The sequence below is a fragment of the Martes martes genome (genome assembly GCF_963455335.1).
Source record: "Martes martes genome assembly, chromosome: 3".
Lineage (NCBI taxonomy): Eukaryota > Metazoa > Chordata > Mammalia > Carnivora > Mustelidae > Martes > Martes martes.
In genome coordinates, this window is record NC_137890.1 from 128,323,470 (window position 1) to 128,350,412 (window position 26,943).

Genomic DNA, 26,943 nt, shown 5'->3' on the forward strand with positions numbered 1-26,943 from the left:
GTTCTAACAAATGTTGACAATGATGTGGAAAAATTGGAACTTCTATATGCTGCTGGTGGAAATGTAAAATGGTATCATTGCTGAACTGGAAAACAGTTCAGCAATTCCTCAAAACTTAAACACAGTTACCTATAAGCAGTTCAACTTCTATGTGTACACATAACAGAACTGAAAACCTATGTTTACACAAAGACTTTGTCATGAATGGCAGCATTATTCATAAGACCCCCAAAATGGAAACCACCCAGATACTCATTAATGTGATGAATGGATAAACAAAATGTGTCATACCCATACTGCACAGTATCCTTCAACCACAAAAAGTAATGAAATACTGATACCTGCTATAACATATTAAGTGGGAGAAGTCAGTCACAAAAGACCACATATTGCAGAATTTCATTTTTATGAAAAGTCCAAAATAGGGATATCCATACACAGACAATACATTAGTAGTTGCCAAGGACTGGGGAGTAGGAGAAATTGGGGAGTGACTGCTAATGGGTATGGGGGTTTTTTTGGGAGTGATGAAAATGTTCTGAAATAACACAGTGATGAATATTCTTGAAAACCACTGAATTATACACATTTTCAAAATTTTTTCAAATTTTTATTTAAATTCTAGTTAGTGAACATACAGTGCAATATTGGTTTCAGGAGTAGAATTCAGTGGTTCATCACTTACACACAACACCCAGTGCTCATCATAACAAGTGCTCTCCTTAATACTCATCTGCCATCTAGCCCACACCCCGCCCACCTCCCTCCATCAACTCCCCTGCTGTTCTCTATCATTAAGAGTCTGTTATGCTTTGTTTCCCTCTCTTTCTTTTTCCCCCCCTCACACATGTTCATCCATTTTGTTCATTAAATTCTACATATGAGTGAAATCTTGCAGTATTTGTCTCTCTCTGAATGACTTATTTCGCTTAGCATAATACACTCTAGCTCCATCCACATCATTGCAAATGGCAAAGATTTCATTCTTTTTGATGGCTGAGTAACTGAATTATATGCTTTTGAAATAAGGAACAGTAGATGCCTTCAAAATTCTCCAAGATGATTATTTTCAATCTAGAATTTCAAGTATGAACTTAAATACTGGGAAAACAGCAGGGGAGGTTGGGTTGGGAGAGGAGGTGCTCTAAAAGAGCTAACTCCTCAGCTATCATAACAGAAAGCTAATATTTGTTGTTGAAAATTTTTATGTTTCAGAAATAGTGATATCAGTATACTACTGAAAAATATCCCAGTAAGTCCCAGAAAAAATAACTAAAAGACAATAGTGACCCACAAATGGCCAGGAACGAATATATTTGATTATTAAACTCATTGCATTTATTACTTTAAAACAAAATTTACAATGATTATTTAAAAAAGAGAATCATCATACTCTAAGAAACTGGACCATCTGAACGATGAAGTAGAAAAACCCTGGAGTCAGAGCCTGATTTCATGTTCTGTGGCATTTATTTGCTACTCACTGTGTCTTAGTTTCCTCATCTGTAAAATCAACAATAAGATTACCTGTGCTCCTAAGTAAAGAGCTTTTATGAGAAGCAAATGAAACAACATAAAAGTAGATCGAAAAACATTGTTTAAAAATGAAACATTATATACTATCTATAGAACACTGTAAACACTCAGATGTTTTAGCTTTTACTTATCCAAGTGGATATTCAAGATCACTGCTAAACTGTCTGTCTTCAGGATTTACTTTTCCTTGAATAATCTGGATTATGGACCAGAATAGAAACAGACTCAGGGGATAATTTCCAGACTCTGCCAGATAAATGAAGCAATGTGCTTATTAACTATTAGAGGTAGGATTTCTTTCTCCCAAGAATAAGTTATGTCTTCAGGAAATTATGTACATGCCTGTGCATCAATTAAAACAAAGAAACATGCCAGAAAGCACTTACCTTCACAGTCAAATCCTCATTCCCCAGTGTGATGTGGACTTGAATAGGAGGGTAAACACCTTTGTCAGCATGGTGTTCCATCGTTGCTCTCATTGCATTCTGAAATATATTAGGGTTCGATCCAAAATACAACTTTAAAAAAAGACTAATTATAATTTTCAAATATATATATACATGATATGAAATTTAAAAAATTTTAATTTGTTGGAAATAGGCCAAAGTATCACAATTCTTATATTTGAAGAATTTTAAAAATTATTGTCAGTTTTGGAGGACTTTTCAAATACTCTGATTTAAAGATTTCAACTAAATTCTGCACATTTTCCAAAACCAGGCATCTCAACACTTTGACTAGTTTACACTGAAGCTGAAGATTCTATCCAAATACGTCTGTAATTTAGTAGGTAACAAGCAAACCTTATTTTTTGAAGAGTTTTGTTCCTATTTTTAAGAATTATTTTAATGGCCATAGATTGAAGGAAAAAAAAATTTTCATGTAGTATTCACAGCAGTGGTCTTATTACGATGCAGAAACTAATCCAATTCTCCACTAGTTTGAAACTAAGGATATTTACACTGTGAAACTGTTTTGATCAATTCCTAAAGGATACACAGTACACAATGCCAACACAGTATAAGCACGAAAAGATAATATGACATGTAGCATTGCAACAGAAATTGATAAAACTCGATACGGTTAAAAAGGCAAAAGATGGGACTGAATTTGGAAACAGGAGTGTGTGACCAAGGCATACCCATCAGGGTTGAGTATCCCTGGGGAAAAGACGCTATCGTCTCTACCAAAGGCTATTTAAGATTTGATTCCAAATGAAAGCCATTATTAATGACATTATGCAAAATCTATTATAGAATATGATATTTCTTTTATTAAGCATCATGGGGAATAAGATCTCTAGTAACTGAAATTTTAAGGAAAAAATTAATTTTAATCCCTTAAGTGCCAATTGCTTATTTATTTAACCACTTGGATAGAAAGATTTTTTTAAGGTATTAGATACATTCTTGCTGTCCTAGGAACAAAAGAGCATTCTTGAACTCCTGCTGTTCTAAGAATTCAGTCAGATTTTCTGTGTTTCAGAGTATTTTTCCTTTTCATGATCAGACTGAAAGTCACTTCTGCTCTCTACTAGTTGACTACTGGCTCAAGACACGGTAACTAAAGTAAGAGAGACTGACTATATAGGCTTGATTTAGGACAGTCATTTTCAGCTACAAGGACCTGTACCACTCATTACTCACTTTTCTGTGTATCACCAAGTGTCACTGGTGGGTTATTGGGGGATAAAGTACTCAACATTTCTAGCATAATTTTATTTAGTTTTTGAAATTTGTTGTAAAGAGCAAATATAATAGCAAAAGCCCTCTAAGTCTAAATGACCTTCTCAAAACCCCCCACAAATATATAATAGTGGGACTCTGGTCTTCTAAGGGTGGAAAATTGAGAACCATTCTTCTAAATATTCTATTTGGTAAAAACAGAACTTTATTGAACACTTAACACTGAGCTACCATTGTTCTGGACACTTAGTAGGCTACTCCCAATCTTCCTAACAACCTGGATAGTATTATCCTCATTTTATAGAAGAGGAAACATAGGCTCAAAAAGGTTGACTGATTTGCCCAACGTCACACAGAGATTAAGTGGCAGAACTGGAATTTAGGCCCAATTCTTTCTGTCTTCCAAGTACGAGCTTACCACTACACTAAAGTTCCCATCAGCATGGATAAAACGCTGATCTCCAGCAACGTGACATGAGCATGAAATGACATCTTGAAATGCAAGGGAGGAAAACCTGGTAGAGCAGATCCCTAACCTCAGGAAAGGACTGATAAAGGTTATGTAATACTATTTTACAAACCTTGAAAAGTTCAAACACCATGTGATAGAGATGGGATGGTACATAAACCACTTGTATTGGCTGTCCTGGTGATTTTGCTATAGAGCAGAAGAGAAAAATATGAAAGTACAGAGAGATGTGCTTAAAGCATTTTCAAGAATATATTGTGTAGTGATGAAAAGAAAACATTTACTATGGAGGGTAGTATTATTTGGGTGAGAACTGTCATCCCGGTTCTTCACTGCGTTAGTGTTTGACCCCACATTCACATAGATTTATAACTGATGGTTACAACATGAGCTTGCAGTCATTCTTGTGATCCTGCATAACTGTCTAGCCAACCCAGCTTCCCATTTTTACTATGATGGTGAGTCTTTTAAAAGGACTCTCGGCCTTAAGGTCAGAATTTTATTTTCCAAAACAAAAGTGTTAAAGTCTTATCTAAGTTCCATGGTCCAACTCACATCAATATACTATTTTTTTAAAAAGTCATTTTTTAAATGTTTCACCATATGCAATGTTTTCTGTTTTACTTCAGGCATTTCTATGGATACAGATCTGAATTAAATTAAGCTAGCATCAATTTATCAAGGGATATGAATTCTACAGTCAAACATTTTATTAAATTTAGAAGCCCAATTGGAGATGCAGTGGCAGGGCAGGGGGAGGGGGGCAGGAAGGAAGTATGTAAAACAGAACTTTAAGTAGAGCAAAGGAGTAAGACTCACCATACCTTAGAATTCTAATTGATCCAATAAATTGGACTCTCCTCTGAATAAACCGCCCCGTGGAAACATGGATGGGACACCTGGAAACTGCTCACAGTTCAGGTTCCTAAACTATCATTTGTGCATTGTGATTCTTTACTGAGTGGTATTGTTATGAAACAAAAGAGTTAATATGGCTTTAGAAAAACACCAAGCAATTCTATTTTCAAGTGAAGAACTTCTTCCACTGTTTTCCCACTGTAAGGTCCAGAATACAGTTTAGGAAAAGCCTATTTAATTGTATTCTTAAAGGGACATCTTAACTTAGTAACTGTTTTTCCCTCTACCCAACTACCCCACCCCCACAGAAACACAATCAGATTTATCAACCTCCTTCCAAGACATTAGAATTTTTTTTTTGTCCAAAAGGTACTAGTCAGGGTGAAAAGATCATCAAAGATAAACAGATTCTCAAACAGATGAGCATTTTTCTTTCCTCTTTATACCTCCAGTCTTTTTACTTCCTCAACAATAAAAAATGATTCACTACTCAGGAAATAGAATTCTTAAAGGGTGAATTTTACATTATTGGAGTACATATAACAGTCAAATATAATTTTCTTGGCATCATTTTTTCTACAACCAAAAGAGAAACAAAAATAAGGAAAGAATGAACATCATCAATCAAATATAAACAAAATGGGGAAGAAGAGCCCAAAATGCTTTTCAAACAGAATCCAAATTACACACACACACACACACACACGAGCACACGTGCATGTGCGCATGCGCACACACAATTCTTAACATGATTGTTCTCCCTCATTCTTCATCTTCAGTAAAGAAGTTGATGAAAAGCCCTTTTATATTAAGACACATCTAAATTCTTCTTATCATTGCTTCTCAGATAATCACAACACTAATCATTGAGGAAAAGACACCATCACGCTTACCATTTAGTTCTTCAAGTTCTAGTTCAGGAGAGTTAATATAATACAAATCACACAGACGCCTAGCATTTTCATAGCCATCTAGTGTGAATCAAAACAAAAAAAAAGCATTAAATTTACTTCTATATCACGCATTAAGGTGGCAATAGTACTGATCAATGAAATTTTAAAACTGTCTATAGATGAAAATATACTTCAATTATCTTATTTGGGGAAGGTCTTCTTAAGTATGACATGACAAAACCTAATACCCATGAAGGAAAAATGACAGATATGATTATGTGAAAATGAAGACATCAAAATAGAAGACACCATAAACAAAGTAAAAACAGCAAGGTGAAGGAACTATTTACAATACACGTAACAAACATGTAGAGTTGATGAAAGTTTAGGATAGGATACAGACACTCTCATTCATTATTTGATACTTTTTTGGAGGTATCAAAATTTTAAATGCATTTTAAATGTCTTGAATGTTAGGAATCTTTCCTTCTAAAATACTAGCAAAGTCAGCAGATATCTAAAGATGTTCACTGTAGTATTGCTGGTAATAAAAAAAAATGAAAACCACCTAAGCATGAAGCAACAGAAGGATGGATTAATACATTCTGATATACCCATGAAGCCATTCAAAACCCTGAAGTGTACTGATATATACTGAACATGGAATGATGGCTCTAAACTTGTAGAGAAATATACATATAGCACCCATTTTCCAAAACAATGTAAGACCAACAATTACATATGTATAGGAGTATATGTGGCATAAGAGGAAAAAGTGTGGAAAGATGCAAACCAAACTATTATGAATTATGGCTCCTCGCATAGGGTGATATATACTTTTTGAAGTGAAACAGACACCCCCACAGTATCACCATACTTTGCCTAACAAAGCATATCAACAAAATATTCATTCTATACATAATGTACAATTAACGTCATAAACTTATTTTCAAATCCATATATTTGCCCTAACATTTTATCTCAAGATATAAATAATTGTTTTAATAGCAAGAAATAACACCCGGGGCACCTGGGTGGCTCAGTGGGTTGAAGCCTCTGCCTTCAGCTCAGGTCATGATCCCAAAGTTTTGGGATCAAGCCCCAGATCGGGCTCTCTGCTCAGCAGGAAGCCTGCTTCCCTTCCTTTCTCTCTGCCTACTTGTGATCTCTGTCTGTCAAATAAATAAATAAAATCTTAAAAAAAAAAAAACACTCAACAATTTTGATTTTTGCATCTTTCCTGAAAGGAGAAATATAAATATTTACCTTTAATAACTTCAACTACGTTGCAGTTTGGATTTATGCTTCCAATGTGTTTTCGATGAGCTGGGCTTCCTTTGCCTTTTCCACCAAACAATAAAGCTATCAAAAAAAAAAAAAAAGAACAAAATAAGCTATAGCTCTCTATAACTGCTTTTTCCAGATTTGAAGACTGTTTCTCTAAATGGTACCAAACAGTAGATATTTTCCTTAAATATACACATAGTATTTTACATTCAATGAAAATACCTCCTTTGTATGGTAATTTACTTAATATACAAAAAAGCAAAATTAAATGTTTCTAAAGAGAAGTTTTCTAAATACGTTTAAAATATATGTATATATTCATTTCATTTTGCTTCTTCTCTTGACTTCTGGATACTTACAGTGCTGATTGAGTAACATTCTAATTGAAATGCGACTCATGTAGAAACGATCCAAAAAGTACTGAACATTCTGGCTGGTGACAGGATCCACCCCAAAGCTCTCCTTGTATTCAATCACACCCTGGGCCATCGTGGGAATAACATCGTTGTGTCGATTCCTGATCCGGATCACAGTATCTGTAAAGCTGAACAAACCTGACTTGTCAAAATTGCCAAATGCTTTGACAAGTGAATGTAATACTAAAATGTAAGCTTAACTAACCTATACTAGGCAAGAAATCCCCAATACAGTAAAAAAGACCACTGGTGTATGTTTTCTTATGCTTAAATAAATTTCAGATCATAAATACACAAAATCAATGACAGTACAAAATTCTCCAAAATAAAACTTTTGAAACTTATTTTCTTGGAACTCCTAAAAAATAAGGCTGCCACAAAACACAATCCTAAAAATGTTAAGGGTTTTCTTTAACCATTATCAGCTCAGATCTAAGCACTCCCAATGAGGATAGTATTCCCGGGATGTTCAGCATTAAGAGAAGAGCGCTTGCTTCTAGGGAACACATGCTCTGTAAGGAATAAAGATGAATGAACCAATAAAGCCTGCCTGTTTGGGGAACTATTCCCTATGGTTCCAAGAGAGAAAGAACCACTGAGAAAAGTAAAAGAAATTCTAATTTCATTGAATCTATTAAGTTTAAAAAATGGGAGAGGAAGAGTCTACTGTTGTGTTAAAAGAAAAATTTCTGAGTCATCCAGCCTTCCCACTTCTGTCATTTAGAAGACATTATTGCATTTAAAGACCTAAATAGAAGAGAAAAGTCTTAATTATGAAATAACAAAATCCATCTTGTAACATACCCATCAGAATTTATACTTCTGAATGAGTGCTTTCCCATTCAAAGTCATCATCTTGAGTACTATTAACTTATTCCAATGATGCTCTCACGGCTCAAAATATTTTTGGAATTCCTTGTTGTAATCTGCTTCAAAACCAAACAGCTAATCTCAAATACAAACAAGAAAACTCCTCAAAAACAACAAACAACTCATCATTTCTAGTCACCCTTTATTTCACTTCTCTCTTTTCAAAACCCCAAACAGTATTATTCTGCTTGATTGCTCTCCTTCTTTTTTAGATTCAGCTCTAACCATTTTCAGAAGGTTTCGTAGCATAACATTTATTTTTAAGTAAGAGGGCTTCAGTTCAAATGCTGATGCTACCACTAGTTGGCTATTTGAGTTCAACGCTACCTTAAGTTTCTTAACTTCTTTGTGTACAGACAGCATTAACTCAATAGCATTGTTTTAAAGATTTAATACACAGTGTGCTTCATACGTAGGCAGAGAGTAAATCCTTGATGTTATTTTCAGACCAAAACACATTTAAAAAGTGAAATGTTGCCATCATCTTTAAAGACAGTAAAAAAAAAAAAAAAAAGAAAAGAAAAGTGTAGTGAACTCTGAGGACAATGAAAGAAGTGGTCTCTTCTGAGCAACATTCATTGGAATAAGCAGGTAACTTCTTAGAGGACTACCTGGGTTTATCAATTCTGGTACCCTGGTTATTAAATTGGTTATATTACTTTCATTATCTTACAGGCCAAAGGTCATAAAGTGAGACTCACAGACATGTTTTTATAGGCCTTCAGTATTAAAAAAATTTTTTTAATTAGTTCAATCTTCAAAACTGGGAGATTTTAAAAGTCTAAACTTACTGCTTTTCTTTAAACACACGCACAAAAATCAGATAATCCGAACAGTATTTGTGGATTGGCAATGATCTGCCGGAGTTGAAGGTGGCATGCACTCTCCAGGTTGAGTCCTCACCAGTTCCCTACCATCCAAATGGCTCCAAGGCCACATCTAGATTTCCACTGATCACCACACTTTAACTGTGTCTTTTCTTATATTTACTGACTTACGGTATTTGTCCTACCTATATGAGCTGCTATAGACACATACTATCGTATGTTCTGGAGTGGAGAGAAACTGAAAGTTAATTTCCCTAAAGTGACGCAATAGCAGGTTTAAGCTCAATACACTTATAGTTTTTATATGACATTTAAAGAGTATAAAAATTGTATTCAGAATAGGATGAAAATAGTGAACTTACTCATAAATAGTTTTAGCATCTTCAGCACTTTTGTCTTTAAATTCAAGAAGCTCCTGAAGACTCTGGATATACCTAAAATGCAAATCAGTGGGGAAAATTTGTTCTTTTACATTTTGAAAACACTAAAAAGGTATTTTTAATTTTAACATCTTTTAATTTTTAATTTACAATACTGCTACAAATTATGGTTGAAGTAGGATTTTTAGACCCATTTACATTTAAGCAAAGTGCCTGGCACAAAGTAGTAGAAAGTGCCTTTTTCTCTAAAAACACAGGTTAAATTAAGAATTTCAGGATTTTGGGTGCCTGGGTGACACAGTTGGTTAAGTGACTGCCTTCGGCTCGGGTCATGATCCCAGCATCCTGGGATCCAGTCCCACAACGGGCTCCCCCTACTTTGCAGGGAGCCTGCTTCTCCTTCTCCCTCTGCCTGCCACTCCCCCTGCTTGTGCGCTCTCTCTCTCTCTCTCTCTCTCTGTCAAATAAATAAAATCTTAAAAAAAAAAAAAAAAAGAATTTCAAGATTTTGCGGCACCTGGGTGGCTCAGTTGGTTAAGTGGCTTCCTTTGTCTCAGGTTATGATCTCAGGGTCCTGGGATGGAGCCACCCCATCAGCAGGGAGTCTGCTTCTTCCTCCCCTTCTGCCCCTCCCCCTGCTTCTGTGCATGCTGGTGCGTAAGCACACTCTCTCAAATAAATTCAATAAATAAATAAATAAAATCTTTTAAAATAATAATTTTAAGATTTCCGACTTTTTTTTTTAAAGTTATATACTCTAAAATAGTTTTTCATTATCTTAAATTTACCACTCTACAGTATAAATGCTGATTGTCATGAGAACAGTTTGTTACCATGAACTATGTGATCTGGGGCAAATGACTTGTCTTAGTTTCAGTAAAATGTGCAAGCCTGCCTACCTCAGTCTATGAGTCTAACTTAACACCTGAGCTTTAAAACCTTATATACCTTACAGGACTTGAGTGTTTTAAAAAAAATGTTTAATTAGTTGCAATCTTTCAAAATTGGGAGATTTTATATTAAAAATCTAGACTTTTGACTCTTCTTTAAATACACAAAAATCAGATGATCCCGACAGGGTTTCCGCATTGGCAGTGATCAGCTGGCACTGAAGGCGGTTATGCTTTGGAAGCACGCACGCTCCAGGTTAATAGCTTATGTCCAGTCAACATCCAGTCAACAAACACTTGTTAAAATAATTTACCACTTAGTTCTTTCAAACAGAGCTGAACAAAAACAAAAGTCATGAAAATGTAGGTTTTTAATTTACCTAACAATTCAAGGTGGCAAATCACCTGTTAAGGACAGAGCAAAATGAGGAGAGCCAAATGACTTCATCAAGGTCATGCGGCCAGGCACATGAGCGGTACAGGGCCAGAGGTGAAAACACTTCACTACTATTCAGTAACCTTCAAAGATACAGGGTCTGCTTTGGCGGCTGCTCGGTTGGCACTTTACCTACAAATGTCTTCAGTAGGCATCCAGCAGGCAATGAAAGTGTTTTAAAAATCTGTAAATCCATATGTTGGTTTGGAAAGCTGTTCTTGACAAGCACGGCACCGCTCTGCAGTCCAAAGCATTCCAAAGTCAAGTGATTCTGATATTTGCTTTAACCCTCACTTTTCTCTTCACTGGCAAGAAAAACTATGCTCTTTATTCAAGAGATAGTTGAGCACCTACAATGTTTTGAGTGTAGATTAGATTTCAAAATGTAGCATATTCTATTTTTAACAAAGAATTTTCAAAACAGGAATATGCTTCCATAGAAAACTACATGTTCTCACTTATATTCCATCATAGTTCCTAAACAAATGCCTCTTCTTTAAACCGTATTTATAACTGTCCTGTATTTGAACTACAGATAGCAAGCATCTTGTTAACACATGTTAGAGCAATCATACTTCTTTTGCTTTTTTTTTTTTTTATAAGATTTTATTCATTTGACAAAGAGAGAGACAGCAAGAGCAGGAGAGGGAGAAGCAGGCTTCCTGCCAAGCAAGAAGCCTGATGTGGGGCTTGATCCCAGGACCCTGGGACTGTAATCTGAGCTGAAGGCAGACGCTTAATGACTGAGCCACCCAGGTGCCCCTCACTTGTCTTTTAAAATTGAAGTTCTATCAGTTTCTCCTACAAACTATGATTCCTACCAAAAAAGCTAAGATCTCCATGAATAATAACTGGGAAAAAATCTTGCAGCTACCTTTTTTTTTCCATCTAAGACTGAACACTGGTAAACTCATTCGTTTGAAATGTACAGTGCTTAAGAGACTAGTACTCTGAAAATTAATAAGATTACCAAGAAAGGCTGTATTTAAGTGACCACATATGTATGCACCCCCACTGTCATATTTCGGAAGAGAGATCATAGTTTCTTATATGATTCCACTAACTTTTAATTATTTTTAAATGGTAGAAAAAAGATTTTAAGTTTTGTGTTCAATAAAGATATATTGCAATAAAATAAATTCAGTTTATTAAAAAATATATACATCCTTTAATACATTTTATCATTCTGACTATAACATGGTATAGTAGAAAGAAAGAAATCTGGTCTTGAATCTCAGCTCCACTATGATTGGTACTGCCTTTAGCAAAAGACCTGTAGGTGCCTCAGTTTCCTCATCTATAAAATGGCAATAAAAATGACTAATGAGCAGAGTTGTCTAAGAGATTAAAGGTAATATACATAAATCCCTAACCATCAACACATGGTAGATATTTTTTATTATAACATCCTGCATATTCAATAACACAAATCCTAAGTTTAGTATGTGTATTTCTGTGTAGTTCTGATTGTTTTTTTTTTTTTCCAAAGCCAAGGAATGGTAGAGTCTAGGATTCAGGGGACAAGCCCAGACATACCCATAAAAGGAGGGGGAATGCTCTCACTAACATAAGATTCCACTGAAGAGTAAAAAAAGTTATTTGCTTTCACCTTACATGAAGTCTACAAGTCCACTGAAATTGCAAATACAAGATGGGAATCTTACCAGCTTTGTACCAATTGAACTGATGGAGTCCTGAGAAGGTTATCTGGAAGAAGACTTATTTCTTTCATTATATTTGCCAATCTAACGGGCAGCTCTTGCCGCAGAAACATAAATGAAGTCTTTTCACAAGCATTCATAGATCCTAAAACCAAACATGATGGGAACAGCAGTAAGTAGAGGCCAGAAAGCACAGAAGCCAAGAGGCAGGGAGAAACACAGAGTTATTGGGCAACGTCAGAGTGGCAGCATCACCATAATGAGAGGGAAAGGAAGAGGAGGCAAGGGACAAGATAACCCAGGGTTGTGAGGCATCCTAAATGACCTCCTAATTCCCGACATTCCAATTGCTTTGTAGAGTGATGAAGATACTTTCCTGTCTCCATCACTTGCATCCTTACTGGGATCATCTTAGAACCAAGGGAACCTGAGCAAGTCTGAGCAAGGCGTGGAATCTAATTAACAGTAGCACCCGCCAAAGCCTACCCTATGTAACCTGTTGCTGCTATTATTAAGAAAATCTGTTTCCTAAGTCCAGGTTTATACGAAATGAATACCTAAGATAAACAGAGAAATGTTATCATATGCTTGGGAACCATGAAAAGCAAGACTCAATGTAGAGGAGGGCTCTCAGGCAGCAGAAAGCAAAAAATACCAATGCCTGTTCAGCAACAATCTTCAAGCTTTGAATTCCTGCACCACCTCTCCCCACCCTCTCAACCCCCCACCCTCTCACCCCCCAACCCGGTTTTATTCAATTGTGTGATTCCTGGAAAGAAGCCTGCTCTTCTTCCACTCCCATCAAGATGCTAAGCAGAACAGTTGTAGAATGGCCTTTGGCAAGCAGATGCATTTGAAGTTGAACTAAAAAGTCATGTTATTTCAGCAATATGTTTTAAACTCATGAATTTAATCTTGCTGTTTTAGCAAGAGGCAACCTTAGCAAAACTAGACTGTCCATAGCAGGAACTGCCGAATTAAAGGAAAGCATTTTCTTGTGAAAATATAATAGGATACTGTGAACAAGACCAAACTCACCCCTTAATCACACTACAATCATTTTAAGGTAAAAGCAAAAAACCCAGGGCTTTGCCCAAAAAAAAAAAAAAAAAGCCACTGTACACTACAATTTTAAGATAAAGCTGCCAGCTATGCTGATATCTTTTGAGCCCACTAATGATCCCTTACTGACTTAACAGTCAGTACTCACAATGCAGAAGATAACTTTTTCTACTGAAATTTTACTTTATTGGTTTATTAGTTTTCCCTTCCCCCTGCAAACCCCCATATGAGAAGTCTAAGTTAAAAGCCTAACTTTGCAAATTTCTCTGCAATCTGTTGCATCCTTTCCAAAGAAAATCAAGAAGCGTCCACCAGAGGAAGAGCGAAGTGGATAGTCGCTTCTGCAAGGTGAAATGTGGCAATCCCCACAGCACTAGTGTTCACGCACTTTACATGTGCTCAAGACTGCTGATGATGAAATGAATGTGCTGTTGGTGGAAACATTATTAGGCAAACGGCAAGGAAAACATTCTATGAAACACTCGGGCCAGTTATAACTTGCTTCTCCATTCATCACGTCAATTTTATGCAATCATCATTGTACAAAGCTGAGCATTTATCATCACTGTGAAGAATCCGAACACGACTCCCGGAGGTGTGCACACACTTGCTCCTAGCCGGCGCTCGGCTCTTCGGAAGGGACCTGGCTGGCAGAGAGCGCGGTTCTGCACACGTGCGCTGAAAGGCGGGAGGTCATTCCGCCCGCGGCCCTCCCTGTTTGTTTTTCAACAATACAAGTAAAAAGGCACACGCCCCCAGTTATTTATCCCGCGCGCCGGCGCCAGCACCTGAGCTGGAGGATCTGTCCACAAGGGGGGAAGGAAGCGTCTCAAGCGCTGGGGCAGAGACGTTACGGAGGAGGGGGTGCGCCGGAGGTGAGAGGGGGCCCGCGTCGGCAGGGCCCGTCTCGGGTCAGGGGCCGCATTTCCCCGCGCAGGGCCGCGCACAAAGGCCCGAGGCCCGGGCCCCACTCACCGAAGTCCAAGAACTGCTTCATGGAAAGCGGGGACGGCGAGAAGCGCGCGTAGAAGTCCACCTGGCCCGGAACGCCGCTCTCGGGCGCCGGCCCCGAGCCCGAATCCGAGCTGAGGCTGCGGCTGGCGCCGGCGGGGCTAGCTGCGCGCAGCCCGGAGCCCGGGCCGGCCGAGGCGGCCCCGCGCAGCAGCCGCGCCAGCCTCATGCCGAGCCCCGCCGGAGGAACCGGAGCCGCGGCCGCCAGGTCGCCGCTCCGCGCCTGGGCCGGGCGGTACGTGAGGGACGTGGCGACCCTCAGGGGCGGGGAGCGGCTGTCACCGCCGCAGCCACCGCCCCCCTCGCCGGAGCCCGGCCCCCTGCGCCGCTGGGCGGGACCCAGAAAGGGAGGCAGGGAGAGAGGCGGGACCGTGCGCGGGGTCCGCCCATGGGCCGAAGTCCAGCCCCCGCGCGCCGGGGCGGGGCCCGTGAGGCACCGGGCAGCTAGTGTGTGCGCCCCTCTGCGGGCGGGAAGCCTGGGGTGCTGGAGCGGGCCGGGTCCCCGTAGTCCCCGACCCGCCTCGCGGCGCAGCTGGGAAGCCCGCAGGTGGCGGCGGCGCCGGTGCTGCTAAGCCGGGCTCGCCCTATGGTGCGCCCCCTTCCCACGCTCTTTCGAAGCGAACCACACCTTCCTGCTCCCTGTACCTCCTCAGCCTCTGCCGAAAGCCTCAAGGACTGGGCCGCGCGCTCCGCTTTCCACAACGGTGTGCTGCTGCGAGTCCGAGTGCGAGCTAGAAACCACTGGGATGCAAGCCCCACATTTCACAGGTGAAGAAACCAAGACCCAGAGAGCTTCAAGATCTGACCCTTGCCGAGCAGCGGTACAAAAACGCGAATGAATGAAGCCGGGGGAAAGTATCCCTAAATATTAGCGACTGCAGACCCAGGAGGTGATTGGCAGCCCGACTTGAAGCTTCATGTGCAGGCCTTCTAGGCACGATCAGCAACCACTATGAGGGGTCCCTCCCCTTGACTGACATTCTCTTAACGTCTTCTCAGCTTCACAGTTTGTCTGTTCCAGCTTTTCCTTTTCTCCAATTTCCTCAACTTATGATGGGGTTGGATGTGGTAAGTTGAAAATGCATTTAATACACTTGTCCAGCATCATAGCTTAACCTCGCTGACCTTAAGCGTGCTTGGAACACTTCCGTTAGCCAACAGTTGGGCAAAATCCTCTAAATCAAAGCCTATTTTATAATAACACTTTATTGAAGAACTGCCCTGAAAGTGAAAAGCGGAATGGCTTTACGTGGGTTGTTTACCCTGGGGATTGTAGGGCTGAGTTGGAGCTGCTGCTGCTCCTGCTGCAAGCCTCACGAAAGAATACTGTATCACATTTCAGCTTGCTTGGGAAAAGATAAAAATTCAAGGTATGATTTCCACTGAATGGGTATTGGTTTCTCACCATTGTAAAGTAGAAAAATCGTAAGTTGAACTGTTGAAAATCGGGAACTGTCTGTAGTGAATCCAGGACTAGACAATTTCTCCTATTGGTTTAACCCCACAGAGCTGCAAAGGCAGCAATCTATGCTGAAAATCCCCACAGCTGTCCCTTTTCTCCAGGGCTACTTCCGCATATATCCATCCCCAGGGCTTTGGTATGCCTTAACTTTTGAAAAATTACTTTTCCATGGATAGTTTATCAATAAGACATGTATACATCTATATCTCCAGCAGTTACTGGTGTAGAATAACAATTCATTTCTCCATAGTGGTCAGGTCTTGGGTTATATAAAATATATGTATAAAGAATGAGATGACAGTCTCTTTTTAGGCTGTATTAGTCCCACAAGGGTAGCTTGAAGGAGAACAATGCCCACCTGGAAACAGGTGTAGATAGTTGAGGGAATGGGGTGGAAACAGCCCCTGAACATAGTCTCTGAAAGCGGTGCCTCTAACAGTTTTTTCAGGTATCTATTAACATGGTTGTTGTTATGACTTCGGTGAAAATATCTTAGAGGAAGTAGTATGAGCATAAGACGATGAGATATGTAGAGAAAGTAAGAGTGGTGGTATCTCTTTTATACCTTTGCTGTTCCACCGGAAATACTCTGTATCCTCCAAATTTGGCCTTGCTTCATCCATTCTGTGAATGCTTGTTGGATGCTTCCTGTAGTTACCAGGCAATGTTCTGGGTGGCTGGGAATAAAGCCACATGCAATTCAGATAGGATCCTATATTCAGATTTGCCTGCTCTTAGAAAGCATATACTGTAGGGTCTGACATGGTAGAAGAATTTTATACCACATCTTCAAAATATTAGAGCGTCTGCTCCATGGAAGAAGGATTAGAGTTGTTTTGAGTGGCTGAAACAGCTGATGGGAGTCTTCGGGGTAGAAACCATAGGAAACAGATCTGACTCACATATGGGAAAGCTTTGGATGGTTATCACCATTTGACTATGAACTGGCAGCTTTAGAGTACCAGGGGGTTCTTGTCAGTTATTAGCATCTAGAGCGGTTTTGTAGTAACACTGCAGGGAGGATTACGGGAAAGCAGTATGGTGTAATGAAAAGAGCCTAGTGTCTGGTTTCAAATCCAGGCCCTGCCATATACTAGCTCTGTAGCCTTGAGGGAGTTACTTAAACTGTTTGAGCTTCAGCCTCCTTACCTATAAAGAGGGAAAATTACTGTCTCCTTCAGTGACTGTGATATGCATAGTGTAGCTGTCTGTGTTAGTGCAAAGCCCAGGACGTACCAGACCCTCAGTAAATGGCATCTATTTTTTTTAGTCATTGTTGCTGGTTTTTTGTTTTGTTTTGTTTTTTAAGATTTTATTTATTTATTTGACAGACAGAGATCACAAGTAGGCAGAGAGACAGGCAGAGAGAGAGGGGGAAGCGGGCTCTCTGCTGCGGGGCTCGATCCCAGGACCCTGAGACCATGACCGGAGCCGAAGGCAGAGGCTTTAACCCGCTGAGCCACCCAGGTGCTCCATTGTTGCTGTTATTATTATTATTATTTCCTGATTAGGATTTTATCCGAACCGCTCATACTCATGTTTTCCCTAAAGCCAACTTTACCAAAGGTTTGGGATAAAACAATTAAAATTTAAATATTAGTCATCCTTAAAATATTGTCTCTCAACCATTTCTACAACTCTGCTCCAGCCTCTGTTTGGTTACCTTCCTTTTCCTTCCTTCTATACCACTCCCTGAACTCCAAAATCTTAACTAGTACCCACAGTATTGTTCAGCTCCTTTGACCCCTGTTTGCGACTCTGCTGCTTTCGCCCTGAGCATGTCAAGGTGCTCAGCTGAACAGTAACTTCTGTAGAAGCACAAAGGCCCAGCAAAATCTTGAGGTTTATTTTAGCAACTTCATTCTCCCAGAAACCAATCCGACTGTGTGGTTTTTTTTCTTTAAAGATTTTATTTGTTTGTTTGTTTGTTTGAAGGAGAGAGTGAAAAAGAGTGGGTGGGAGGGTGGACAGGGGAAGCACAGGGAGAGGGACAAGCAGACTAGGCCCTGAGCCCGAGCCTGATAAGGGGCTAGATCTCACCACCCTGAGATCATGACCTAAGCGGAAACCAAGGGCTGGACGCCACTCCCCGCCCCCCCCCCATTCAACTGTTTAATGAAATGTTTTTTTCTTTTTTCCAAAGTGATGTAGAAAAGAAGTTAGGGTTCAAAGCTGATGGGCAAAAAAGAATTCTTGAGATGTCTTTGGTGCAAAAAGATGGTTTTATTAAAGCACAGACAGGACCCCTGGGGCAGAAAGAGCTGCCCTGGGGTCATAAGGGATGGATGGTCCATTGTATACTTTAAAGTTGGGAGGGGGTTAGGAATAGTGTAAGCCTCCCAGGTATTTTGGAAATAGGGTTTCCAGGATACTGAGGGGGCTTGGTATTGTTAGGAAAGGTCATTTATTACTATTAAGTAGAAACTTAGTCATGAGACCCTTCAGATGTATATTGGTGGGTCATATGCTTGGGGGATGATTGCCAACATGTATCTTGACTGGGATAGAAATAAAGTAAGTTTCCAAAGGAATTTTTATATGTTAAAGTAGACTTACAGGGTCCTGGGGGTTGGGTTAAGATTGCCTTTTGCCCTTAGCAAAGCATTAACATCGAAGCAGTGGAGTCCCTAGAGGAATGTCACTCTGCCCATCTGAAGGACCTGGCAATGGGCTGCAGGTAGTAAGGAAATTCAATAATTTTTCTTCTGCCTTTGTTTCCCACATCAAAAGTATATTCACCAAACTTCCACCCAATATCCAGAGACTGAGTATATGAAAACACAGAAAAAATTGTATCAACATTTTGCTTTTGGGTCAAAGACTTAGTGTCCAGAAGCTGAAGAGAACACTAGATTTTTTTTTTTAGGTACTTGTTAACATGATGGTTTTTAAGACTATGGTAAAAATATCTTAGAGTAAGCAGTTGTAGGGAAGGAAAAAAATGTCCTTCCCTGTCAGGTTTTTCCAGCTGCTTTAAGGATTCAATTGACACGAGACAGATTAATAGGAGAAAAACCCAAGATTTATTATGTGCACACGGAGACCCAATAATGAAATTGACACCCAAAGAAATGACCATGGCAGGCAGAGTTCATACATTTTAGACAAAGAAACAATAAATTTGAGGTATTGACAGCATAAAGGAAACAGATGTTTATTAGTAGGAATTCTAAGATTTGGGCTGAGGTTGTAGATTAGTAAAAAGGAACAAGGTTTGTTTCTACAGCCTTAAAGTCTCTGAGGGTAGGGATGTCTTTTTACTTCTTAATACGGTGTAGGTACCTTTCACACAGAAGATTTACTTTGGGCCTTCAGGGGATACAGGGGAAGGTCTGTCTTTTTCCAAGTAGCTTCAATTCAAAATAACCAATATGCCATTATGGCATATTTTAGGGTGGCCTGCCTTGGGCCCCTCCAGTTCCCATAGAAAAGCTGAGCTGGTGACTATGGAGAGACAAACTGAGTTGGTAAATGAGTGGTAAGAGATTTGCAAAGAGAAAAAGGAATATAGGTGAGAATGAGGACGAACCAACAGAGACGAACAAGTCTGAGCCCTTTCCTTCGCACCCCATTAAACTAGCCCCCCAGCCCCAGAGATGGATCAGTCCTATAAAATGTCCGTGCTTCGTTTATCTGCTGAAAATATTAGGCCTTTCTTTAAACATACTGAAGTTAGGTAGAACTTGTCCCATTTGGTTTATGCGGAAAGAACACTTTTTCACCAGAGACTGCCTAAGTCGCCCCGTGCTGGGCTGCCAGCGTGTGTCGGGTATGAGGATTTTGGACTTCCAGAGAGACTAAGCTGTTAACTTCTGACCGGAGTCATTTCAGAGTTCTTGTAGTGGTATTGAACTCTTACTCCACTACACAGGGAGGCTTGGGATTGCCTTTTCTAATTCATGATCTCCAAGATTTGGGAAGAAAGACCCTAAATGCTGAAAAGAAGGCGGACTTGTGATATACAAGCAGAATTTCTAAGATTTTTCAACAGGCATATTTATGTGGCATGATTTTATGAACAAAGGAGCCCAAGCTTGTCGTTGGCATTTAGGGTAAGCCAGGTATCAGTCCATATTGTCCTGAACACTTAGGTGGGAACGCTTTATACACCTTGTTGCCACATAAAAAGAGGGGTATGATTTACAGACAAGGTCAGGTTGAAACCTGTAATTTTCGAAGCCTGGAGCATTCCATGACCTTTGCCATTGATTATGTTAATGTCCGTACATCTCTATTTTTCATGTGGTCTTATCAGTCTATGAGAGCAGAAGAGGCTGTAAAGTAGCTGATGTAGGTCTGGAGTTTGCTTCTGGCAGCTATAAAGCTTACTTTTGTCACCCAGCCAAGGAAATCTGCAATTTCATCCACCCGAATATGGTTTGTGGTATTGGGCAGTCTAACAAGAGGGGCAACTGAGCTACCGCCTCTCGTACAAGGCTGATATGTAAACCATTGGGTGGTTTGGCAAACTTTTATGCTAGGGTTATTTTTAATCTCCTTGCTGAGTTTGAAAATGCCATTTTCAGCATCAAACCAGAGAGTTTGATTGTAATTGGTATATCACCCAGGAAAAGTCTAGTGGCATGTCTGTGTTCCGAGTAAAGGGAAAAATCTTCAGCTGTTCTTTTAACCCTGACAAGGGATAGTCCTTGAGCTTCTGGAGATATTTTTCTGGGGCCTGCGTAACTCACCAGGGAAAAAGGCAGAGTGACTTTTTTCTGATCACGGATATCACACTGTGTTGTTTACCCTTTGCTCATGCTCAGTCCCTCGGGTGTTTACATCGGCAGGGACAAAGACCGGTTGGGGGTATTTTTTGTTTTTGCATTATCTAGATGTTGACATAGTCAACAGTTGGACTGATTAATGTTTGGTAAACTGGCACCAGTGGGTGTTTGGTTTGCAACCAACTTGTTGAAAGAGAGTTGGTAAGAAGACGACAGGGGCTGGAAACCAGTCCAAAGTGGAAACTTAGAGCAGCTAAGTAGGATAGGTAGAGACAAGCATTCTCTAGAAGTCTACCTTTTATTAAATGATTTATAAATGGAAAAACTATTAAAAAGAGAAGTGCTTTGTTTTAATATCATGGGGTCTTTTTAAGAAGAAGGGGTAGGGGAAAGAGAAGTTTCTTGATCCATGATCTTGGGAAGGGCTGTCTATAACATGGTGCCGTCTGCTTCTGAGGCCTGTAACTGAGCCCTACAAATCCTTATTTTCAGGTCACCTATAAAAGTCCTCTCCCAGTTGTCTTGTGAGTGATGATCTGGGTCTGTTTTAGTGTGGCTTGCATGAATCCCGGGAGGATTTCTTTTCTATTTCGATGGCAGTGTAGGTGGTCAGTAACACCTCGTAAGCTCCTTTTCAGCAAGGCTACAGTGCATGTTCCCTTCTAAAGACTTTGATGTACGTCCAGCCTCCAGGTGGAAAGGGATGGCAAGGTTCGTCAGTTGGAGGAGGCCATGCCTCTTTTACCTGTTGGTGATATGCTTCAAGTTTAGTAGTTCTTGTGTATAGTTAGTCATAGCATCAGGTTGTTTGTTTAACTCAAAAATGAAAGGTTTAAAGATGTCAGTAGGCAATGGGTGACCAACACTGTTTTTTCACTTTTATTTATTTTTTATTTTTTTATGGGTTTTATTTAGTTATTTGGGAAAGAAAGAGCATGAGAGAGAGAGAGTGAGAGGGGAGAGGTCAGAGGGAGAAGCAGACTCCCCCGCCAAGCAGGGAGCCCGATGTGGGACTTGATCCCAGGACTCCAGGATCATGACCTGATCTAAAGGCAGTTGCTCAACTGGGCCACCCAGGCGCCCCAATACTGTTTTTGTTTTTGTTTTTTAAACAGATCAATCCATGGCTTCCATTTGGAATATTCTGGATCTTAATAAGGGCCAAGTGCAGTGCTTCTGGCCATTGAAGTCCAGATTCTTGGCAAGTCTTTCCTAAAGGCCTTTTCTAGGTCTAAATTTTTATGTTCCATTTGCCTTGATGATTAAAATTGATATGGGGTGTGAAATTTTAATGAGTGCCCCAGTGTTTTTGCAAGCAGACTGTTTATCTCTGCTGTAATATGAGTTCTTTGGTCTAACTCAATCCATAAATGAATGTCAAAATGAGGAATAATCCGGTTGTTAATTTCTTTACCACTGTGGTGACATTAGCACATCTGGTTGGATAGCATCCAGTCTATTCACTAAACAGGCCAAACAGGAAGAATAGCTCAGGGCTGGGGACAAGTCTATAAAATCCATTTGAAATGCCACAAAGGGCAATGTGGACCTAGAAGGACTGCTTCTGGGCATACTGATTTGGTGAGATTACAAATAGTGCACTGCAAAATAATTTGGTCAGAAATTTTGAGGTTGCCAGGGCAGAACCAACTGTCTTTTAGTTCCTTAATTATTCTGTTTGCACATGTTAACCTAAAGACTGCCAGTTATTTACCAGCAAAATGGGCATATATGGGAATAACAGAAAATTGCAGTTTGGGACAAGCAGTTTATGGCAAAATTGTAGGCAAGTCTGCAGAACAAAGGAGAGGAGTGCTTTTTTATAGTGGGGGGGGGGGGTCCAGTTGGGGAAGGCTGTTACAAGCAAGTCTATTGGAGTAAACTGGGAGTTTGAAGTATGGTGGCTTTGCATTGGCTGATTTGTGACTGTCTTTCATTAGTTGAGCTGCTGGGATAGTAGTTTTCACCTGCAAGGTCATGTCTTCTGTTGGGTCTGCAGCTGAAAAGCAGTGGTAGAGTGTGAGAGCTCCCCCTGCCAAACCTCCCAGCTCTGTTTTAGTGAGTTTTCCCTTCATTAATATTCACACATGTCCCATTTGGGGGGAGGTAAGTGCTAGCCAAAAGGTTAAAAGGCGCTACAATAGAATGCATCTGGCAATCATTTGCACCCTTTTGTATCCAATTATCTTTTTCAGGTTGAAGGGTATTTGCCTGATAATTAATACTATCAGTCCGGAATAAAGGTAGGGTTAAAAATTGGGTGGACTGACAATTGGAGAAAGACAACTATCATATGATCTCCCTGATACAAGGAAGTGGAGATGCAACGTGGGGGGTTTGGGGGTAGGAAAAGAATAAATGAAACAAGATGGGATCAGGAGGGAGACAAACAGTAAGAGACTCTTAATCTCACAAAACAAATGGAGGGTTGCAGCGCGGGGGGGGGGGGGGGGAGAGAAGGGGGGTAGGGAGAGGGTGGTGGGGTTATGGTCATTGGGGAAGGTATGTGCTATGGTGAGTGCTGTGAAGTGTGTAAACCTGGCGATTCACAGACCTGTACCCCTGGGGCTAATAATACATTATATGTTAATATAAAAATAAAAAATAAATCCTTGCTAATGGAAAAAAAAAATTGGGCAGACTGAGGATGGGGGGGCGTGAGGGTGTGAGGGTGTGGTCTCTTTTGGGCCGCATATTTAACAGTTCTGTTAGCCTTCTGGTTTCTAAAGATATAGTATCGATTTCCTTTGTATGAACTAAATAGTGAATAATTATAATTTTAGAAGGGAGGTGAATAGCTTTTAGTAGGTCAGCATTTATGAGCCCTTTAGCAATGGGAGTATCCACCAAAGGTAAGAATCCGTGAGATTTCCAAATTGTGCCAACAGCATGGCGACCTCCAGAATCAATGTAAATAGTAGCAGTTTTCCCTACCCACCAGCATGTAAAGTTTGCTGGCCAGAACTATGAGTTCAGCCACTTGGGCTGTTTTACAGTGAGCAAAGAATATGCCTCCATTGTTTTGTGTGGGAAAATTATGGCACAACCAGTCATTATGTATCCCTGGAAATTTTGTTTACAGGAACCATGACAAAATAAAAGTTAGTCTGGATTATTTGGAGGGATGTCTGAGAGATGCCGTCGTGGTTTTGAGATCGTACAGTTGTGAGGCGGTAGTGGGGAAGAGAGTGGGGCTCTCCATTATTAGAGGGGGAGTAAGGTAGCTGGATTTAAAGTTTCTCAATGATGTAAGATGACAAGTTAGTTAGAAGAGCTTATTTGTAAGTGGTCTATCGTTGTGTCGAGACATGCTGTGTCTTATGAACTTGTAAGGGCGCAGGCATATCCTGGGGACACACAAGTCAACAGAGGAGCCTAAAGTAAGAGTCCTCGCTTTGTCTGGCAAGGGGGCAGCTGCATGGAAGTATGGGGGTGCACCTGATGCCACCTGGTCCAATTGGCATGAGAACTATGCTGTTGGCATTCTTCTAGGAGGCAGAAGCTTGTCCTAGAATCCCCGCAGCAAAGCTGTTATTTTCATGCAGTATGAATGGAAGGGCTTGTCGAAATTAGGTAACTGAGGAGTGTGGACAGAGGTCATTTTAAAACTTCAAAAGAGGTTAATGCCTCTGAAGACCAGAGTGGGGTGATACCTGAGAAAAGAGCACACAAAGGTTTAACAAAAACTGTAGAATTAGGAATCTGTTGGTGACAAAATCCAGCTGTCCATAAAAATGGACTTAACTATTTTGGGGAAAGGGCTGGACAAAAGAGACTCAAGGCGTTTTGGAGTGAGCGTTTGAATGCCCTGTGATATCTCGTGTCCTAAATAGGTAACAGTTGCATATACCCACTGATGTTTCGATTTAGAGGTTTTATGGCTTTGTTCAGCTACCGCCTTTAAGTGAATGAGGGAGCTATAAAAGTTCCCTACTCAATTTGATTACAGAGTAAAAGGTCATCAGCATAGTGCACTAGGGTGGAAGCTTGGGTAAGGGTTATAGGGTCCACGTTGGCTTGAAGGACTTGGAAATATTGAGAGAGACTCATAGTAGCCTCTTGGACTGGGAGTCAGTGGCAGTTGTCCCCTTTACATGGAAATGCAAAAAGAAATTTCGAGTCTGGGTGGGATTGAAAAGAAAACTGAGGAAGGTGCCAAGGAGTCCCAAAACAGTTTATTTATGTCCCTCAGGCCCTTTACAAATTAATAAATTTGGTTTCCCTCTAAGTCAACCTTTGCCTTCTTTCTTTACTGGCAAGATTGAGGTGTAGGGTGAGGTGGTAAAGACAAGAACATCCTGTTTTAAGAGAGGGTCCATTATGCCTGGGTGGCTCTTGATTTCCACTCAGGTCATGATCTCAGGGTAATGGGATCAAGCCCCACATCAGGCTCCACGCTCAGGATGGACTGTGCTTGAGATACCCTCTCCCTCTGCCCACCCCCCCACCTCATGTGCATACGCTGGTGCTTTTTCTCTCTCCCTCTCTCTCTCTCTCAAATAAATAAATAAATCTTTAAAAAGAGAGAGAGGGCCTGTTATAGGGTTAATTCCTTGCTCTGGTTTCTAGAGAGACGGTTTTGAGCTACTGATTGAAATGGTTTATTCCTTTTCCAAGAAATGAACCCGGGCTCTGTACTTCATGACAGTTCAACTTCATTTGCATGTGTAGCCCAAAGACAGATGGGACATCTTTTAAAGATTCATCCTCTTCTGAGGAATTTAGATTAAGATGAGTTTCACTAAAGTAGGAAACTTGGGATTTGGTCTAATGGTAAAGAAACAAAAATGCTTTTCTCACTAAGGTGTATAGTGGCATTAAATTAACAGAGTTCGCTACCAAGAAGGTTTCCTGGTGAGCAGCTGGAAACAAGAAAGGCATGATGAGGGTGAATAGGGCCTAAGGGTCTTGGGGTGGGCTGACACACAGGCAATAAAATAGGTTGCCCTGAGACTCTGATAGCCTGAATAGCATCAAAAGTGACAAATAGAGATAAATCTGAGCAGATAGATGGTAGAGGAAGTTGCACCAGTGTCAGTTAAGAGATCCAGTTCCTGAGCCTCTGTTTTAAGTTTTGTGGTAGGTCTGGCATGCTACTGAGGATCAGCTGTCACTTAAGGGAGAATTGTCCCTCAGGATAAATAGGAATTTTCTGAGGGTGTGGGGTTTAGGAGGATTGCTTGTTAAGCCCTCCTTTTTCTTAAGCACAGGACAAATTCTCTTCCAATATCTGCTTTTGTTTCTTGCAATATCAGCAATTGCTTAGAGGCAAATAGGGAGATTTCTGATTGGGCTCTGAGTTATTCTCAGCGTCATGCTTCACCTTTCCAAAGACTGAAGTTGCAAGGCAAGAATTACTGTTTTTGGTTCCTTGTTCTCCCTGCTTTCCTGCGAACTATTTTCAAAGAACTGGGTGGGTGCCTCTGGTCTTAGACTCTGCAGTTGCCCCGCCCAACTGACCACATTCTTGTGGATTTGTTTTTTCATATTGGGAGAAAATTCCCCATTACAGCAGAGATTAGAAGATTCTATGTTGTGAGGCTTCTGGAATGAATGCAGTATGCCTTTGAAAAGGTTGTGTAAAATGTTCAACAAAGGCTCTTTGGTGTTCCCCTGCTTTCTGAGTGCATATTTCAACCTTAGACTGATTTGGGGAGGAATGTGCTCCAGTGTTGCTCTGTTGACCCTTGAATATCAGCCTCTAGCTGAGCCATCTTCTGGTCATTCGTAGGAGCGCTGGGGAGAGGCTCTGGCCATCTGTTTCCCTTGTCAGGGGACTTTTCTCCCGGGAGCCATTTGGCCTGTCTGAAAACCACCTGATAATCACAGGCTGGAAGAACCCCTGCAGCAGCCAGTCACAGTTTCTGTGAGGGAGGTGAGATTGTGGATAGTTGCTCATCTTTGTAATTCCTCTCTAAATTTAGTAGGATTCTCTAAGAATAGAGGTAAAGGAGCTTTACAGTTTAGAAGGTCTGTTACTGTCCAGGGGACATGAACTCTTTGCAGTGGATGTCCAGGGTATATCCATAAACATTGCATAGAAGTGCTTGAAACTGGCAGAGCCTGATTACAAAGCCCTGGAAAATAGGAGGAATTATAAGGTACAGCAAAATGAGCTTTGTTGGACTTCCAGGTGTTCCTGCTAGATTTACTCCCTGAAGTCCAGCATTTACTCAAATAACCTGTTTACCCTGGGCCTAGAGAAAGGCCAACGTGCTCTCTGTAAATCTTGCAAGAAAAGGAAGATAGGCAGCTGGTTGTTTAAGGGTTCTTCTTGGGGGAAATTGGAGTTCTAGGATTTAAAGAAATTGGTTGAGGAGATGGCACCAGGTTTTGAAGGGAGGGGATCCAAAAGATCTTCTGGAAGGTCAGTGATAGGGATTGGGGGATAAAAGAAGGGCATAAGAAGGACTTATGTCCGATTTGATTTCTAATTCTTGTTTTAAATCTGACTTTGGTTCTTTAATTTTATT

At 40.5% G+C, this 26,943-nt stretch overlaps 1 protein-coding gene and 1 long non-coding RNA gene across 3 annotated transcripts in view; one reads left to right on the forward strand and one right to left on the reverse strand.

The window, feature by feature from the left end:
- PDK1 (pyruvate dehydrogenase kinase 1) overlaps positions 1-14,596 on the reverse strand; it is a 31,589-nt gene extending 16,993 nt beyond the window's left edge. Inside the window, exons 1-8 of one of the 2 annotated variants that reach the window (XM_080798239.1) lie at positions 14,246-14,596; positions 12,212-12,353; positions 9,204-9,275; positions 7,088-7,272; positions 6,708-6,803; positions 5,442-5,519; positions 3,803-3,879; positions 1,923-2,021 (exon numbers count right to left, since the gene is read on the reverse strand). In XM_080798239.1, coding sequence (XP_080654365.1) covers positions 1,923-2,021; positions 3,803-3,879; positions 5,442-5,519; positions 6,708-6,803; positions 7,088-7,272; positions 9,204-9,275; positions 12,212-12,353; positions 14,246-14,450 — 954 coding nt within the window. In that variant the 5' untranslated portion in view covers positions 14,451-14,596. The remainder of the gene's footprint in view (positions 1-1,922; positions 2,022-3,802; positions 3,880-5,441; positions 5,520-6,707; positions 6,804-7,087; positions 7,273-9,203; positions 9,276-12,211; positions 12,354-14,245) is intronic. The other variant, XM_080798240.1, reaches the window with a different exon arrangement.
- Positions 14,597-14,690: 94 nt separating this feature from the next.
- Positions 14,691-26,943, forward strand: part of LOC308339684 — an 84,744-nt gene continuing 72,491 nt past the window's right edge. Inside the window, exon 1 of the long non-coding RNA XR_013966553.1 lies at positions 14,691-15,349. This is a non-coding gene — a long non-coding RNA (uncharacterized lncRNA). The remainder of the gene's footprint in view (positions 15,350-26,943) is intronic.